We start from the raw sequence: 15,401 nt of genomic DNA on the forward strand, positions 1-15,401 counted from the left end.
AGGAGCTTTCTGACTGATGTTTATTGAAGAATGTTTAATAGGCACCATTGAAGAAGAAAGCTGCTATCTGAGGAAAGAAGGAAGAGATTCAGTGTGGTAACTCTCTCCATTCACAGACTGGACTCATGCTTACCTCTGATGTCATAGCTCCTGCCAACCAGTCCTCAGCTCTGTGAGAGCTGGATGAAACCAAGGAAAACAAGGAAAAGTTCCTCTCAATCTTACCCATTCAGTGATTCAGTGAAAAGCTGTGGGTGATATTCAGGCTTCAGTAGCTAACCTGCTTCAGAGTGGGGAGCTCCCACAAGCTCTACCTTGCTCTGAAAGTAAAGAAGGGAGCCTAGTTTGTGCTTGGTGCTGCTATTTAACAGTAGTCAACCTGTCCATTGGCTGAGAGCACCACTGATGGTTTCAATGACAGAGCATTTTTCTTCAGTTTGCAAATTACTTTCTGCCTGGTTTATATGTTTTTGGTATCTATAGTAAAAATAATAGCTTAGACTGTGATTTCTTAATCTGTAATGGCATCTCAGATAGAAAATATTGAATTAGCAAACAAAAGTAATTTCAAGGAAAACCTCATCTTTCCAAGGATTATAGTAATAAGGGGAAAGCGAACAAAAAAGAGGCCATGGCACAGACTAACTTAAGATATCTCTGCTCAGTGTCTGGCCAGGCAATTGTGATACTAGCACCACAAAACTGAAAGAACAGAGATATTGCAGCCAATTATTAAAATAAAATAATATACCTAGGAGTGCTTGTGTAGTAAGCCTAATGAAACTACTGTACAGCTGTGAATGTTGTGTATTGACAGAACTGGGGGAATGTGCTGCAGCCAGATCATTTCACTCTTGTCTCCTTGACAGCACTCAAAAGAATGGATCTGGTTGAAAATTGCCTGGGTTTTGTCCTGCATTAATTCTTTTAATGAAACCCTTTGAACAAAATGAACAAACAAATACTGTTGCAAATACTCCATGGTAATATAAAGAGCTGCATAATTTTTTACAGTTTCTTCTTAAAACAGCGACAACAATGACAACAATGGAGAAAAGATCTAGTTGTGCTCTAAAGACACAATTCCATGAAACTATAGGAACATTTTTTTTAAAATTATGGTTTACCTTGGGCACATAATTATGTTTCTTGCTGGAAAGTGAAACTCCTGAGTACATTAGGCACATTTTGAAAAGATTTGATCTAAACCTAAACCAAAGAAAATCACATAGAGTAGTTAAAGCAGAAATTACTTCCACAGAACTGGCTGTAATTATTATTAGAAGACTAATTTGTGGAAACAGAAATTCCCAGCAAAAATTGCCCTTATCAAAAACCTGATCAGATCAACGACCTGAACTGCAACATGTGGGCCGTAGTTTAGGTACAAAAAGACAAACAGTTTTCTAAAACAAAATGAGGGCTGGCGAGGGCATTTCAAGTTTTGAAATTAGTGATGTAAAGACAATGATAACTACAACAGGGAAAAGAGTTCCATATCCCAAGGGCCAATACTACAAAGTTTAAGAGAGCCACCTTTTGGAAAAAGGCTGGTCTCAAAAAGGCACTGTCAGATCTGCCATTAAAATGAAATGTTGGGGGAAAAAGAAAAAGCTTTGTGAGTTTTCATGATTTCTACTTTCTTTTCCTTTTTCAACAGATATGGCAGAATCCCCATCTACCTGCTCTCCTGCCTTGGAGTTGGGATATGTGGTATCATAGTGGCATTTTCACCAAATTTTACTGTATTTATGATCTTCCGTTTTCTCCAAGGCATGTTTGGCAAGGGAACCTGGATGACATGCTACGTGATTGGTGAGAGCTGTTATCCTCTTTTTTTCTTGGTTAGGGAAAGTGAGGGATTTTTGGAAGATAAAGACTCTGGCTGCATCTGCTTGTCATAATATTTTTTCCTTGGGAACAAGGCCCTGGCTCTGGAGTCAGCAGACAAAGAATACTCAAGTCCATCCTAGTTAATGCATTTGTCTTCCAATGATTAAGAGGTGAGGGAATGAATTATTCACATATAAAGGTTTTTTATTACATAGATCACCATGATGATAAAAATCGACAGAGCAAGCCTCAAATAAACCAGATAAACAAACAGGGAGATGGTTTATTTTGGCAGAGTCTGAATGTCTTCCACAGATGCTCAGAGGAGTTAGCTGCCTCTCCCCACTGGGAGGACAGCTTGGCTGGCTGCTTTCATTCTTTAGCTGGGAGATCTTGCTTAGTGTCAGGCTGCACACCAGGGTCCATATTAGGATTATTATTTTCCTGAAAAGGGAAGAGAAAGGGAAGCTTTGTTATGAATAGCATCAAAACAGCAGGGATACAGAATCTTTGGTAAATTATAATTTATCAGTCTATAGTCTATTAATGAAGCTCCTTGCATAGCAAGCTTCCTTTTGACAAGGCAAGGATATTGTTGTGGTGTCTTGAATGACTTCCAGATTCAGTAAGGCAGTCATAAAACATGAAAAAGCCAGATATTGAGTAAGGCATCCTGCAAGAGATGGGATGTCAGATTTACTTAAAAACAAAACCAGCCATTTGGTGATCTACTGCTAAAGACAAAACCATAGTGAGAACATCATTATATAGGGCAAAAGCTTGTATCATTGCTGTTGTCTATGAGGCCTGTCATAAGTGTTTAAAATTCCTAGTGGAATTTAGATGAATGGGAGCAGAATTGCAGACAGACATAAACACTTACAGTGAAACCTGGAAGCACTGTGGTGGTGTATGTGCAAACATACCAGTCTAGCCCTTTTAGCATCTAAAGCCCAGAAGAACCTTGTTTTTCTGGGCCAAGTTACACTGCTGAGCAGCTCTTGTCTAAGATCCAGTGAAAGGACCAGAAGCTGCTTTTCCTCTTACTTCCATGCACATGGCTTAATTTTAAACTGAGATCTTATCTTGAAACTTTGGCAAGTGCTCTAACCAGCAATATATTTTATGACAGACCCATGGCTTCCTTAATATGGCCAAGTTTTAACAGAAAGGAATGTTTTTCAGTGCTCAGATCAGGCTGCCTGGGAAAGATTCAGAGATCCTGAGAACCTCGGGCATGCTGTATTGCTGCAGACCTAAGCAAGGTGCCTAACTCTTAGAGTGATTCCTTCCAAACCCCTTCAGGGATCAACTCTTACCACCTGGTATCATCCAGAGTATTTACCAACCTGACATCTTTTAAGAAACATATACAGATCATAGGTTTGTTTGCACCAGGAGGGTGGTTGCTATTAATACATTCCCAGAGCTCTTGATGTGTGCTTCAGGCTGCCCCAAACACCTCCCTTTGCTTTTACATACAATCCAGCTCCTTTTGAGGGCAGTGCTGATCAGCTATCTTTAGCCAACAGAGTTGCCCCTGAGCTATGCAGATGTGATGGATAGTCAATAAAAATGGTCATGCTGTCATATCTCTCTGCATTGACAGCCGAAAAACCACCATTGTTACTTGTAAATTTGTGCCTCCTTTAGCAAAATAAATAAATAAATAAATTTAAAATAAAATGCTTTCTCTGTGTTGCAAACTAAGGTAAAACCCGCTGCTTTTTCTCTGAAAATATTGTAGTGGAGACAGTTTTAGAACAAACAGGAGACACTTTTTCATGCATTGCTCACCTCAGTTGTGGATGTCATGGCCATGGGATATTGCCTGAAAAACAAGCATAAATTTCAGAGCTATTAGATACATCCACAAAATAAAAAATCCACCAAATGATTAAAAAAACCCAAACAACAAAAGCTAAAACTTTCCTAATAAATAAACAAACCAGACTGGATCATACCTTACCCTCAGAGCAGCGTCTGCCTGAAAGATCCCCTTGTCTGGGGCAAAACTGCACTGGGGAGAGTGCTAAGGATTTCCCACCAAGCATGATCATGGTGCAATCTCAAACTCCTGTTGTGGCCCTATGTGGCCCAGTAGCAAACATGCAGTCAGAAACCCCTCTGGCTGACAAAGGGTGGCTGAGTTGATGAGGAGGTGTCACTCATGTTTGCCCTGAACAGCCTCAGTGACATGCCTGCACTGCTGAACACAAGAAGCTAGGTTAGACAGACTTTGGCCTGATATGGCATAGGCTTCCTTATATTTCACCTCTAATTTTTTTTTTTTTTCAAATTGGGTTTGTTTCTGTGTTACTTATTTTGGCTTTGTCTCTGCTCAGTGACTGAGATCGTTGGTTCCGATCAGCGGATTGTTGGAATTGTGATTCAGATATTCTTTACCCTGGGAATTATAATTCTCCCTGGAATTGCATACTTGATTCCAACCTGGCAGGGGATCCAGCTGGCCATCTCACTGCCCAACTTCCTCTTCCTGCTCTACTATTGGTAATGTTGCAGTCATTGCTCTTGTCATTATTGCTATTACTATTTGAGCACCTTCAGAGTCCTGCTGTGGCTCCAAGTCTCCAGAGTAGATGTAGGTTAGGAAGAAGATATCTGCATATGGTAGACTTTGTAATTTGTATTTCCTTTTTTAGTGAATCACAGACATCCATTACTTTAGTTTTTCTGCCCATAGTTTGCCTCTCTAATCAGCCACAACTGGCCCTTCACAGAACCCTGATCTGTTTAAAAGGTTAACTTGACCAAAGTTTGTTTTTCCTATCAGCCATGAGACCCCACTTCTGCCATTATCTACTTAGTCTGACCTTGCCCTCAGGTCCCCTGAGCCGGGCAGTACAGTTGATGAGAAAGCAGAGTTCAATGCTATGGTAAACACCTGTCTCAGTGCAGCCATCCTGTGGGATGGATCCAAAGAGACTAACCCACAGAGCCTCCTCCTGAACATTGCTTACTTAAATGCTGCCTGCTGTGAACTTTAACATAGTGAATCATCTTAACCCTAGGCTAGTAGAAACTGAAACACCCATCAGTGATATTGCTTTGTGTTCAGTTTATAAAAGAAGTATACATCTGTGTGTGTGTGTCCTATAGTAGTACAGCCAAAAGCTTCCTGATCTGCCTGTGTGTGTTACTCTTACGTGTTTAGTGTTGGCATTTATCGTTGCTGTTCTACAGGAATCTTCTTTGCTTGTTGGTTATACTTTTGACAACCATTGTCCAGATACAACAGTTGGATTTCTGAGTTTTCAGCTTTGCAGAGTATTCATGTGGTCTATTTTCTTTTTTCTTGCCCACTAGTATCAAATATTTTACAGAAGGCTGACTAGAAAATCAGTCCTCAAAAGAGGTTTTTTGACTGAAAAAGACTGAAAAATCTGTGTTTTGTGTTAACACAGGGTAAAAGATAAAAGGCTTTAGTTTACTTATGATGTTACAGAGTAAAAGCCTTATTCATGACTTTTGTGTTCTTACAGGGTGGTTCCTGAATCTCCACGCTGGCTCCTGACACGCAAAAAGGGAGAGAAGGCATTAAAAATCATGCGCAACATTGCAAAACACAATGGCAAATTTCTCTCACCACATTACTCAGAGGTACAGTCATATATTTGAGCTAGAGGTTTTTTCTAAGCTTTCTTAAGAAAGCGTAGAACCTTCTTTGGAAGGTTCAGTGGTGTTAAAATGTATTGTCTTTAAGGGATGGACAATACTCTTGGAGAGTCACACCAGAACAGTTTTTTGTCAGTCACATACCTACTTTGTTAATTGCAAAATGGGAAAAGTGAACTGGCTGGAAATATATGGGCTGAAAAAAAAATAAGTTTGTAAAGCAAGGAATCAGGTCTTTCTTTTGCAACACTAGTACTTTAAAAACTTGTGGGAATTATCAGAAATGAACCTGAGGGGCAATGGTACTTCATAGTAGTTGCCATCTTATCTGACAGAGAGAGTGGAGATAGCGGGATCCACTTTCCTGGCTCCTTTCCTAGAAGTTCCTTTTACAACTCTAAGAGAAAAGGAAATTAGATTTTAAGTATAAATTTGCTCCCATCCCAACAGGGAGAAAATACACTGCAACTGAGGAAGCTCTGTCTGAGATCACTATTCACAAAGTAGGATGATATGTTAGAGTTACAGTCTTGGGCCAGTGGTTGTGAGGGAACTTGAAAGGACCAATGCATTTCAAATAATGCTGTTGTGACATTGCAGCACTTGGCTTGTTTGTGTTAGTAGCAAGTGTCTGGCCCTCAGACCATGATTATTGCAGCATTGGACTTATGGTTCAGTGAGAACAGATGTGGTTAACTGGAGTGATCATTAAGGTCCCTTTCAACCCAAAACATTCTATGATTCCTGTGCTGGGGACCCCAGAGCTGGATGGAGCAGTCCAGGCGTGGTCTCACAAGGGCAAAGCAGAGATGCAGAATCCCCTCCCTTCCCTGCTGGCCACACTGCTTTGGATGCAGCCCAGGATACAATTGGCTCTCTGGGATCCAAGTGTACATTCCTGGGTCGTATCCAGTCTCTCATCCACCAGAACTCCCAAGTCCTTCTGGGCACAGCTGCTCTTGATCTGTTCATTCCCAGCCTGTGTTGATACCGGGGATAGCCTGGATCCAGGTGGAGCACCTCGTTAAACCTCTTGTTAAATCTTGATAAGTGAGCTTACAAAAGGACATAGACCTGTTGGAGTGAGTCCTGAAATGATCAGGGGGCTGGAGCACCTCTCCTATGAGGAAATGCTGAGAGAGCTGGGGTTGTTCAGCCCAGAGAAGTGAAGTTTCCAGGGAGACCTTAGAGCTGCCTCCCAGTACCTAAAGGGGAGTTACAAGAGAGCTGGAAAGGGACTTTTGTCAAGGGCATGAAGGAACAGAACAAGGGGGAATGGCTTAAAATGAAAGAGGGCAGTTTTAGATTAGATATTAAGAAGAAAATCTTCACTGTGAGAGTGATGAGGCACTAGAACAGATTTCCCAGAGAAGCTGTAAATGCCTCAATACCAGATAGTGTTCAAGACCAGGCTGGTCAAGGCTTTGAGCAACCTGGCCTAGTATACAGTGTCCCTGCTTATGGCAAGCGAACGGGAACCAGATGAATTTTAGTACTCCTTCCAACCCAAACCATTTTATGATTCTGTGAATTACTGTCTTTTGCTGGGGCATATACACCAGTATGATTCCGACATCCAGGTCAGAATTATGCAGTGCCAACCGTTCCCCAAGTCATGTAGCAGGAAGTTTGTGCTGCTGCAGCTTCCCCTCCACATTCAGCCCTGTATTCCTACATCCACTTCCTCTCTAAATATCAGCATTTTCAAAGCATCATGTCAGAAAGATTTGTCTTTCCTCGCTTTTCATTTTAAGTTGTATATTTTTTTTTCCCAAAGAATCCATGTTCATGACCTTAAGCCACTCACAGCTGCAACAGATTAACCTCCACACATCCAGATTTGTGCTGGATCTGTTCCTGGGATCTTTTTAATATAGAATCTCTGTCATCCTTTGTGCTGTGGCCAGAGGAAAGAGAGCATCTCTAGGAAGTGCATGGGTAATGGATCAAGGGTATTTCTCACATTTACTGATATCAGACTTTTCTTTCATGAAGAAGCTCCAGAATTTCAGGCTAAGTGCTGCGGGTGTGGAAGGGGGAAGTGAGAGGCATTATCCCTCAATGCACTTGGGCTCAGATTTTCCAGGATGTCTGTATCAGTTTCATCAGCCAAGTCCCTTACACAGCTCTGGATGTTACAGCTTTGGGTTTTTGTTGGCATGCAGAAACCACAGATGACCTTTACATGAAAAAGGATAAACATTTGCTGCTTTTGCTTTGTGAGTTACGACACTGGTATAGGTCAACGCCAACCAGAACTCATCAAATTAATTGTAAATTATAAACTCTTTTTTCCCAGTTGCTCATATTTATTCTACCATGGAGAGTATTTTCAAACTAATTTTCTAATTTTTGGTCTCTGTCCAAAACCAGAATGAAATGCAACCCTCTGAGTAGGAGCTGCTTCTTAAGAGAATTTTGGATCAAAACCTGTCCCTTTATCTACAGATTTTTTCCTATCCTATAGAACCTATCTAGACTTTCTTGCATATATTAACTTACATATGTAAATGCTGTATACATCCATTTAATGTTATATACATCCATGTACATATAAACCTGCATGGCCCATGAAGAATTGAGCATGTAGAACTATACACATAAAAATAATTGTGGGAAAACTGATATGTAATTTTGCTGGAACATGAAATTATGAGGGAAGTTATAAAGCTTCATCCAGGATTTTCAGTTAGGGTATCTTTGGAAACATGGGCCCTGTCACTGAATTCCTGACTCCACTGGTGTGAATAGAAAAGCTCTCCTTGACTTCAAAGAATAAAAAGAGGATTTTTTTCCCCTGCAAAGTGTTGACTCTCCATAATGCTTTTTGCCTTCATCTATAAAAAAGTGCTCAGTCATGCTTGGGGTTATTTTGACTTTATTAAGACATAAAAATACAAGTGGCAGTTGTGCTGAATTTATCTTTAGTCCTCTGGAAATCTATAACCATATTTGCACAAAGTCACAGCTGATGGCTGGCAGCCTGTTCTTATAAACAACAGACATGGCAGCTTTATAACCGTATTATGAAGGAGTCCAAGAGCAGTGCAGAAACCCAGCAACCTCAGCCTGCCTCACTAAGGACTCTGGCATGCAGCACAAGTGGCAGTGCTTTGAAGAAAACTTTTGGCTCTGGTTACTGAAGAAAAGTGAGAGGGAGTAGAAAGGAAGTTCAAACAAATGTGGGGTTTCTCTGTCTTACTTACAAAGCTTTGTGTCAGTCAGTTATGAAAAAGTAATGTGTAAATACATCGAGCCAAATCTCACTGAAAAGCAGCTGTGCTACCTTATGATATAATAAAACAAATAAAGGGCAAAAGCTTTGGACTCAGCCCTGGATGAGCTGATGAAACCCCTAGGGCAATGCCTCTGGCTTTACCTGAGTTCTCATCATGGAGCTGCACATTACCTTGAGCTTCTCTGACTTTTCACTCCTGTCTCCCCTCTGACCTGGGCTCCTGCACCTGTGTGAGCAGCAGGTGCTGTGGTAATAGAGAGAGGTTTGCTCCTCTCTTTGCTGCTTTAGGCCTCCTCCCAGGAAGGGTCAATAATGGAGAGGTAAAGCAGCAAGGCTGCCTAAAATTCTTCTAAAAATGGCACAGCTGGTTTAACCCCATGTTCCCCACAGCTGCTTTGAGAGCTGATAGCAATTCCAGCTGTGGCAGCATCCTGGCTGGTCCCTGCCTAAAACTGCTTCTACCTTTTCTTCCTTTTGTCTTCCTCACCTGCCACATGACCATATGAACAAAGGTTTGCCACCTGGCTTGGACAGCATGGTTAAAAACTGCTGGCTGGAGTTAAAAACAGCCTAGATCAATGTAACTAATCCCTTTTTGGCCCTGCTAGTGTTCTGGCTCTGTAGTATCTACAGCAATGAACTTCATTGGGTAAACACAGGACTGTGCGAAATCCTGCTCTTTTCTGTGCTAAACCTTCTAACCAGTAATTTCATTGAGAGTCTCATTGAAATTGTATTGGAGGCAGCTGAGAACAGATTTATTGTACTTTGTAGGCAGTATGAGGAACATTAATTCATACTTAGCAGGTTATTTTTTTCAGAGTAAAAGCCATGTTCAGCACAGTGGATGTGTATTTTAGGACACTCTGAACTTCACTGGTTGAATATTTTGCAGCACCCAAGCACTGTCACAACACCAAGCTCTTTCTCTCACTCCTCTTTTCTTCTTGCTGTCCAGCTGTGCTGCCAGTGATGTTCCCAAGCCCATTGCTTGCTGCTCAGCCCCTCTCTCCCTGTTTGCCTCAGCCCATTGCTTTGCCCTGTCTCCTCCTCTCTGCTACCCCTGGCAGAAGGCAACTCTGTGCCCAGTGGCCCTGGTGTGACAATGACTGCTTATTACCTTCCAAGAAAATCCAGGTCAACAAGGAGGAAATAATTTTTCCATTCTCAAGTTAAGATTGTGGATTTTTAAATCGATTTTTGCACAACCATCATTAAGGAAAGCTCAGAGCCATATCCAGGTAAGCTGTTCCAACACCTGTGCACTGCTCTGGAGTGCTATGAGCAGCAAAATGGCTTGTCAGCACCTTTGCTTGCTGGAGTGGAATATTGTTAATCACTGTATTTACACAGAGACTCTGTCCCAGTGCCTCCCTGACTCCTGACAGCTGACTACTGCTCACTTGTCTCCTCAGATCACTATTAGCAATGAGGAGGTGAGCAACCCCTCCTTTCTCGACCTGGTGAGGACTCCCCAGATGAGGAGGAACACACTCATCCTGATGTACGCCTGGTGAGTGCCCATATCAGCCCAGCTTGTTACCTGGGTGTGGTGGGGTTTGAGGAACAATTCCCTTGTGACTTTTATGGCCTCTCCCGCTGCTTCTAATCATTTGTTTGCCTCTCAACACTTCTTTCTCCTTTGCTGTTTAGGTTCACAAGTGCCCTTATCTACCAAGGGCTTGTCATGCGCCTGGGAATTATCGGGGGAAACCTCTACCTGGACTTCTTCATCTCAGGAGCTGTGGAGCTGCCTGCTGCTTTCCTGATTATAGTGACAATTGATCGCGTTGGCCGGCGCCTGCCCTTCGCCACGAGCAACATTGTGGCCAGCATTGCCTGTCTCATCACTGCCTTCCTGCCAGAAGGTAGTTCCCTTCCCTGGGTCAGGCTCCCCAGGTCAATGGCTGCTCTTTGACATGCCCTGAGCAAGGGCAGTGAGACATGAAAAACTGCAGATAAAAGTAAGAGCATCTAGTGATACAAGCAGCACAACTGATTTGCATATAGATGGCCCTGGGACATTGAATAGCCGTATCTTTGATGGGTTATAAACAACAGCTGGGAGTAGTCTTAGAGAAAAGGTATATAAAGGCCCTGTGCTCTCTTTAAAGGCAAATGCAAGGGAAGAATACACAAACATAAGGGGAAAATACATTCCCTGGCATGGAACACACTCGGTGATGTAAGAAATCAGTGATTTTGGTGAGTCATCTTGGTAGTCTTTTCCTTTACAAATAAAACAATGCAAATCACAACACAATGTAAGGGCTGTGGTAGGCATCACAGAGATTGTTGCCTTGCCCTCACTCTCCCAGGGGTTTGGACAATACTAAGAGGCTGGGAGAAAGATATGGCTTTTGATTAAGCCATTCTTATCTGGTTTCAAGGACAGATAAAAGGTCTGATACTGCACAAAGGCTTCCCAGCACTTCTTTCTTTAAATTGTTTCCCTACCATGGCTGTATTTTTTTTTTTTAATCCCTAGGGAGGCATTTGGAGATGCTTTGAATTGTATATAACCATAGGATTATGCTTTGCCTTACTGTAGCTGAGGACCAGCAGCTCAATGGACATGAGAAAGGCATATTCCTCCCCAGAACTGTTCCTATCAAAGTGAGAGACAGTCCTGGCCATCCTAAGAGATTTTAGTCCCTCAAGGTATATCATAGGGCTGCCAACAGCCTCCTCTCAGTAAGAGAGGACAGCCTTGGGATTAAGATACTTGCAGATTGGACACTAGAGGTCCCAGTCCTGCTTTGAAGAAGTCTGTTTGTACAGATGGAAAAAACTGCAGCTCTCAGCTATGAGCCCCATCACACTGTGTTGCTCACACAGTTTGAGTCCCCTGGCTGAGGGAGGATCCACATGGACGTCACCATCACCTTGGGACTCTGATGGACTGAAGGGGTGCCATGGAGATGATGTGGATTTGTTTTGTTCTTTTCAGCATTTGTTTTTCTTCTATGTTTTTGAAAACAGAACTCTTCAGGGCAAAAGCAGTGTCTTGCAACATGGGATGAAGTTTGATGGTGGTTTGTTTGGTTGTTTTGGAAGGGAAATAAACCCAAGTGTCTCATTTTTGGTTCAGAGAAAACTGAAATGTTTTCTTGTTCTTCCACTGAAGGTTTGAAAAAACACAATCACTGCCAGAGCCCTCTCCAGTGGCAGAGCTCCCCTTTGTGCCAAGTTCAGGCTTGTTGTTTCACTCGCCTCCCTGTCAGCCTAGTCATGGTTAGACCATGCAGGAGACTGTCCTCTTCCAGGAGCGTGACTGTGCTTGTCACATTCCTTGTGATGCACTTCCAGAGAGCACCAGCTCTCCAGAGAGGGGTTGCTCACAGTGAGAGGGGCAGCTCTGTCCTGCCCTGTGTGGGTGACCACCACACCCCTGCTGATGTACAAGGGCTTCCCACTGATCTATTCAGGGCAGTAGCTGCTCACCACAGCTAGAGTGGAGCTGGGAGAGCTGTGCAGAGCCAGTGGGGCAGTGTCAGGTACAGCCTGTGTCAGTCGTGCCAGGTATGATGGAAAGGGAGGGGAGGATGACTAGGAGCAGCATAATTAGGAGTGTGTTTAATGTGCAGTGGCTATAAATATTACAAAGGGTAGGTGGAGTGCTCTAGGGAGAATTATTTTGCTGCAGCCTTCCTGGAGGTTTTTAAGAGAGGTGTAGATGTGGCACTTAGGGCCATGATTTAGTGGTGGAGTAGCAGGGTTGGGTTAACAGTTGGATTCAATGGTCTTAAAAGTCTTTTCCAACCTAAATGATTCTGTGATTCTATGCAGCTTTAGAGGTACCTTCCTTGTGGTCAGAAGGCTTTGGGAGGTGACTCAACAGTGTTTCTTAAAGCATAACATGCCTATATAGAAAAATACTTCTTTCTGGAGCACAATTTGAATGTGATGATGGAAGCTTATGATGGTTACTCTCCACCCATGCTGTTTTGTCCCATCAGCATTTTGAATCAATCAACTCTAGTGATTTCTAATTCTCCAAAGCAGCTTCACATAATGTTAAAAAACAATAAATGCCAGTATAGATTGATACCTACAGCAGAGGCCTTTCAGTCTGATTTGCAGTGTTCCTGTGGTATAATTTCTGCTGGCAGGGCCTGGGGCTCTCAGAAATGCTCTGCTGATGTGGCGGAGCATACTTCACACAGAAGTATTTCTTTTTGTATGGACAGATATCCCATGGCTCAAAACGACAGTTGCCACACTGGGAAGACTGAGCATCACAATAGCTTTTGAAGTTGTCTATCTAGTGAACAGTGAATTGTACCCTACGACACTGAGGTATGTCAAAAGCTCCCAGGAATCTTTCAACTTTTTTTCCTGGACTTTTCCCCATTTCCTATTTCACTGTCCTTTAGTTAAACTTGGTTTTCTCCAGAGTTTCCCAGCTGCATAGCCACTGCTTAATGTGGATGGCATATACTGAAGAGATAATTTTGGAGCAAAGTCTACATTCTGCTCCTTAAACTGCTGGTTATTCTGTCTGGTAGCACCTCTCTAATATCTGGTACTTTTTTGTCTTTTGCAGAAACTTTGGTGTTTCTCTGTGTTCAAGTCTGTGTGATCTTGGTGGGATCATAGCCCCATTCCTGCTTTTCCGATTAGCAGCCGTTTGGTTGGAGCTACCTCTAATTATTTTCAGTAAGATTTAGTTTACACTATACTTTTTGGTTTAAATATTCTTCTCCTAACAGAGCTTTCTTTTGAGGTAAAAGTAGTATGTGGCCTTATCTCGCCCTCAGACCAGAGCTTCATGCCTAGAACAAGAGTCTGAATGTCAAATGGGTGAACCATGATTTCTCTGCACTATGCGAAAGAGCTCAGGTCTGCTTAGGTAACTCTGCTGAAGGAGCAGAAAAGAAACTATGTGAAGTGCTGTAAGACTGAGAAACCTTACAGCTAGGTTCTGTAATTGCATGTGAGTCTGTGGCTAAAACAGACTTCTAGGAGGTAGAAGTGACTGGAAAAAATCAAAATTGAAAAGATAGAATAAGAAGAGAAATTTGCACCAATGACGACTTTAGCTGAAAACAAAATTGGAAAGATAAAAGACTTTTTAAAAGATTACCATTCTTTCAGGAAAAGATACAGAAGTAAAGTGTTCACAATATCTAATTATTAAATTCTGCTGCTTTTGAGGGATATATGAATTCCCTCTCTCTTAAGTAAACAGCTACAAAATCAGAGTGAACTGTGCAACAGCCAGGGAATATTTGATTTTTTGCTGCAGCTCCTCTATTTTTTACTTAATACATTATGTAAATTATATCTATGCAGGAAATCATTCCAAAAACATCCATTCTTAATTCAGATTGTATCTGAATTCTGCTCCCCAAGGAGGAGTTTTTATTCTGAATCACAAAATTTACTTTGGCCATGGATAAAGGAAGAGAGTATTTCAGGAAAATCTCAGTGGTTTCAGGAAACAGATGCATCTACATGACAGATGTAGAATTTGAGAAAAGCCAGATTTTTTCTACATGAGGAATACCACCCTGGTTCCCGTGCTGGTTTTATACACTTGCCTGTGTGCAGTTATCTCAGGTTTTTGACTTCTAAGATCTCCTTTTGGGGAGATCAGGCTGCAAATGAGCTCCTGGCCCTCAAGTGATTTTGTAATAGGCTAAATTAATGCAATACAGAGGTATTTGATTAGAGTAAGTTAATCAGAACTAGTTGATGCACTTAAAATAGCTCACTTCAAACTCAGCCTGAATAAACTTTTTTCAGTGGATAAATGCTGATAATAAAAAAGTAACAATGTTCTTATTGCTTTTGTATTTCTTCAATGTTCATTGTAGGTATTCTTGCAGCTGTCTGTGGCCTCCTAGTGTTGCTTTTACCAGAGACAAAGGGAATCCCGTTACCAGAGACACTGGAGGATGTGGAGCAGCTTCCAAGGTATGAGATGTATTTTCTTACTTTTACTTGGGTGATGTTTCCTGAGGATGTTCTCCTCTGACTTTAGCAACTGTTATAAAGTATTGACGTTTTCCAGTGTCAAAGTAAATTTCCTAGTTAGGTTGATGATATGAGCAGGTGGTATTTTCTTCAATAGAAACCTGAACTTTCCAGTATCACTAAGAAAGGCTATTAAAAAGATGTATGGTGATAAAATCTGTATTTTTCTCATAGAGACACAAGGTTGTCCTGTGCATCTCTGGAAGCAGATAGCAGTAGTGCACAAGAGAGGTGCTACGAAGCATAGCCTGCAACTCTCTGCTCGAGAAAACCAGCCATTACTTCAGTCAAAGAATCCTGTGAAGAAGGGTCCCTTACATGGATGCAACCCCACAATTTGTCAGGTCATTTAAAAGTCACATTTGAGACAGATTTATAGCTGAAGAGTTGTAGGCACAGCTTTTCCATTCCTGGCACACAGCAAGCCAGACTCTTCACTGCCTGCAGATACGTGGGGGATATTTGCACCTTGGCTAAATAATTTGAGGATCTAGTGCTATACATTAATGTTTCAAGGAGAGGCTTCAGATATTACATTAACAACTTTTTTTCTGATTCAGTGTACAAACTAAAGAAAGAGGAAATTTTCTATGCAAAAAACCCCCCAAAAAACCCAAAAAACAAAAAACAAACAAACAAACAAACAAAAACTTTCAGCACTGCAGCTCAGACCACAATTTGAACTACACATTTTCCTGGTTTTTCACACTTACAC

At 41.8% G+C, this 15,401-nt stretch overlaps 1 protein-coding gene across 2 annotated transcripts in view; it reads left to right on the forward strand.

Moving 5' to 3' along the window:
- The window catches only part of SLC22A3 (solute carrier family 22 member 3), a 30,028-nt gene that overhangs the window by 10,337 nt on the left and 4,290 nt on the right, over positions 1-15,401 (forward strand). The window contains exons 3-11 of one of the 2 annotated variants that reach the window (XM_083857716.1): positions 1,661-1,815; positions 4,179-4,344; positions 5,337-5,454; positions 10,123-10,220; positions 10,361-10,575; positions 12,898-13,006; positions 13,254-13,366; positions 14,527-14,626; positions 14,861-15,030. In XM_083857716.1, the coding sequence (XP_083713842.1) occupies positions 1,661-1,815; positions 4,179-4,344; positions 5,337-5,454; positions 10,123-10,220; positions 10,361-10,575; positions 12,898-13,006; positions 13,254-13,366; positions 14,527-14,626; positions 14,861-14,933 (1,147 nt within the window). In that variant the 3' untranslated portion in view covers positions 14,934-15,030. The remainder of the gene's footprint in view (positions 1-1,660; positions 1,816-4,178; positions 4,345-5,336; positions 5,455-10,122; positions 10,221-10,360; positions 10,576-12,897; positions 13,007-13,253; positions 13,367-14,526; positions 14,627-14,860; positions 15,031-15,401) is intronic. The other variant, XM_083857717.1, reaches the window with a different exon arrangement.

The sequence above is a fragment of the Zosterops lateralis genome, assembly GCF_965231275.1.
Source record: "Zosterops lateralis genome assembly, chromosome: 3".
In the NCBI taxonomy this organism is placed as follows: domain Eukaryota; kingdom Metazoa; phylum Chordata; class Aves; order Passeriformes; family Zosteropidae; genus Zosterops; species Zosterops lateralis.